The sequence below is a fragment of the Oncorhynchus masou genome, chromosome 1, assembly GCF_036934945.1.
Source record: "Oncorhynchus masou masou isolate Uvic2021 chromosome 1, UVic_Omas_1.1, whole genome shotgun sequence".
NCBI lineage: Eukaryota > Metazoa > Chordata > Actinopteri > Salmoniformes > Salmonidae > Oncorhynchus > Oncorhynchus masou.
In genome coordinates, this window is record NC_088212.1 from 13,306,461 (window position 1) to 13,310,206 (window position 3,746).

Below are 3,746 nucleotides of genomic sequence, written 5' to 3' on the forward strand. Positions count from 1 at the left end.
CCAGCTGCGATGAACATGGCTGACGCCTCAAGTGACCCATAGCATAGTTACCACACCACTGCTTAGGCTATAGGTCTCTGGGGGTGAGCCAATAACCACATGCTTCAGCAATTGTTATATCAAAACAATAGTCTCATGTAGCTAAACTTGGGCCATCCATACGGACTTGATCCTGTCCAACGACTACGAGTACTGGATCTATTTTCATGTCTATCCATTTTGGACATAGATTTCAAACGATTAAATCTCTTTCGTCATTCACATAAAAATTGAAAACTAATTACTATGTATTTGTGCCATATGATTCGCCGCGTCCAATTTGGTTTTGAAACGTGTACTGTCGCTTTAAACTGAAAGGGACAGGCGTCAGGCAAGACATGTATTGCGTCATTACGCTCAATACCAAAACAACCGGCAGAGCTGTTTTCCTATATATGATCTACATTGGAGCGTCTGGGCTTCGCCTGGGCATCAGGCCATACTGACACCCAGCGAAATGATATATGTTATAATGGGAGTGTCTGGTTGCGGAAAGTAGGTGTCCTTGTTTTAGTTTATCGTTTGTGGAGCACACAGTAGCCTACTATATATCGTATTCTAGATCTCACCAGTGAGCGGCAGTCTGGAATATCCTAGACTGGCCTATGTATGGATGTACTATTTCCCTGTGGAACCGCGCATCATAGCAGTGAAATCAGTCTGTTTAGGTTATGTGTATTATCGGTTTATGAGAATCGTAATATTGGCCTGGTTAGCCTTACTGTAGCTACTGTCCGAGCCTTAATGTTTTTTTCTCTCCCACACAGGACGACACTAGGGGCCTTCCTGTCACACAGGGTAAACATTGAACGGTGCTCTCAAACTTTGACCTGGGATTCAGCGCACTCCGCCCACTTGTGTCTCTGCTGACCAGGGTTCAAATACTATTTAGGTTACTGTATTTCAATTGCTATTAAATACATTTTGAACAAATCATTTAAACAAAGATTGTTTGAAAAATAAGTAGTTGAATATTGTAATGTATTTGGAAGTATTTGCATATATTTACAACTACTTATATTTGAAGTATTTGTTTTGGGCTGTTTATTTGAAATAGAAATATACACACTTTCTCCAAATGCCTAAATAATTTAGTTATTGAAAACATAGGCCTACTTCATATTGTATATAAACATTTGCCTTTTTGTAAAATGTTTAGGGCAGGGTATTTAGGCTTATTTGAAATGTATTTGGAAAAAAGTATTTGAGTATTTGGTTTGTGAGTATTGGGTTTCACAAGTAGGCATTCAGATACTTCAAATATAAGTAGCGGTAGTTGATTTGGCCAGTGTATTTAAAAATACTAGCTAAAATACACAGAAAATAAGTATTTAAAATACAAATACTTAAATAATCATGTATTTGAACCCAGGTCTGGTTTGGCACTCCACTCACCTGTGTCTCTGTTCTCAGCTCGGGTGGCCTCTTCACGAGGGAGATGACTTTCACCCGCAGGAAAACGTTGACAAAATGGCTCGCGGGGAGCCTCTGACTGACCAGGTGACCAAATCACTCACATCACTTCTCTTAGGCTATCATCACGCCTCTGATTATTCTACGCAGTGTTTGAATAACTCAACCTTCACTTCGTGTCAAAGGGAGCTCTTTCATCAAGTTCCGTCATTTATGATGTCCAAAGTAAATATGATGTGCATGAGTGAGTTCACTAAGGCTTACCTCTGTTATGTAGCCCTGTTGGCTGATACTCAGAGCCAATGCCCCTTGTAGAGAGAGATAGAGACAATCAGTGACAGGGATATGGGGAGATAGAGCTGGCTTGTTATGTTGGCTGGAAATCACAACACAGGACTCTGATTCTGTTTCAGTATTTTGATCTGAAACTGATCTTGTGACTCATCTGTGTCTGATTATTCTAATTCATCAGGACAGACTGCCTTGGCTGCTGAAACTGCATGATGTCATTCAAAGGTAATTATAGGCTACGTACACATCCTTATACCTATTATATATGCAAATACACATAGTGAAACATTTAGTCACAATCTCTTTTTTTATGGAACAGTCTCAAATCTATCGCAAAGGCTGATATGATAGAGCTGGATGGAAAGAATGCGAGAAAAAAACACCAGATCAGAAATGCATTCTTAAAATCAGATGAGATGAAGATGGGGAGAGGGAGGTACAGAGGGAGGGAGTGAGAGAGAGATGAAAGTGACAGCTCTCACTTAGAATCTGTGTGACGACTTCAAAGAGATCTGCTCCCCTTCCGGACTCAGATTCTCCTAGTAATCCGCCTTCTCAATTTCCCAGTTAGTCACACGCTCCTCCTTCCTGATCCCGCTAGTGGTTTTCAACATGGAGGTTGTCCATTTTCATCTGATGAAAACTCTCCGCAGTCACATGTAATCACTGTGTTTTATACCTGTTTTAAGGGTTCTTAAATGTTTGTATAACATTGTTGTTAGATGTGCAGTGTGTATCATGATACAGACTTTTGCACAGAAAATTCCACCCTTACAAAAGAAGATTGCAGTTTTGAAACTGCAGTCACTGCATTCGACTGTGGTATTTCTGACGCAGTAATTGCAGAATAACTTCAGTTGAACTGGAAAATACTGCAGTAAAATTTTCTTTGCTATTTTGGACGCAGTATTTGCAACATACTACAGTTATACTGCACTCTAACTGCAGTTATACTGCAGTGTACAGCAGTTATACGGCACTCTGACTGCAATTTTGTTTTTCGTAAGGACACTTCTGGTTTGTCGTCATTATCTCATAATGTTGGAAGTGGGTCTGTCTTCAATAGGGAGAGGTCTTCAGGGGGCGATGCCATCATGGTGTGTTCAGCTCTGAGGCGACTTTACAGGCAGGTTCTGCTGTTTGGCTCCGAGGCCCTGACCTACAGCTCGGACACAGCAGGCCTGCACATGTGCAGCCTGCCCGGCGTCTGGTTCCTCTTCCTGTATGGGACATATGATCTGATCCATGCAAGGATGGTGGCCCGGAGGGGACATTTCATGCAGCCTGGTCTCCTGCGCTCTCAGTTTGATGTTCTGGAGCCACCGGCGGAAGAGGAGAAGGCGTTGCTGCTTGATATCCGGAGGAGCACTGATGACATCTGCAGGGAGATACAGGAGCATCTCCGCCAACTTTCATAACCACAGATCATAATGTCATGGACTCTCAAATCAAAGATAACATACTGGACTGCACTGTGTGCTAGAAAACACTTACATATCATGTCAGACTTTTATATTATTTCATTTTACAAAGCACAATAAATCTGTTTCTGATTATATGACATGCTAGATCTCTATTGAGTGTGTTTTTTAATCCAATAGGCTTGGGTCTAGAAAAACTAGCGGAGTTGAGGGAAATGTTTGAAAACATTGCATTAGTAATGCCACTCCCGAGTGGTGCAGCAATCTTAAGGCACTGCATCTCAGTGCAGGAGGCATCACTACAGTCCCTGGTTCGTATCCAGGCTTTATCACAACCGGCCGTGATTGGGAGTCCCATAGGCAGGCGCAGACTTGGCCCAGCGTCGTCCAGGTTTGGCCGGGGTAGCCCGTCATTTTAAATAAGAATTTGTTCATAACTGACTTGCCTAGTTAAATAAAGGTTAAATACAATATTAAATAGTATTACAATACAGTATGACTTACTTGATATATGCTCATAGCTCCTGAAAGGAGCATAAGCTGTTGACGAATGTCCTCCATCTTACTCGGTTCAGGGCAAGT

General features: G+C 41.8%; 1 protein-coding gene across 3 annotated transcripts; it reads left to right on the plus strand.

Annotated features, from left to right (window-relative positions):
- Window positions 1-395: 395 nt before the first annotated feature.
- LOC135518210 (probable gluconokinase) lies at window positions 396-3,304 on the plus strand. Of its 3 annotated transcripts, none has more exons than XM_064943237.1 (5): window positions 396-534; window positions 807-837; window positions 1,453-1,539; window positions 1,925-1,968; window positions 2,792-3,304. In XM_064943237.1, exons 1-5 carry the CDS (start codon window positions 497-499, stop codon window positions 3,159-3,161), a joined length of 570 nt encoding a protein of 189 aa, XP_064799309.1. In that variant the 5' UTR covers window positions 396-496; the 3' UTR covers window positions 3,162-3,304. The 3 variants fall into 3 exon arrangements, with proteins under 3 accessions (XP_064799309.1, XP_064799395.1, XP_064799477.1); XM_064943323.1 differs by having other exon boundaries at window positions 2,810-3,304; XM_064943405.1 differs by lacking the exons at window positions 396-534; window positions 807-837 and adding an exon at window positions 844-931.
- The last annotated feature ends 442 nt before the right edge of the window (window positions 3,305-3,746 follow it).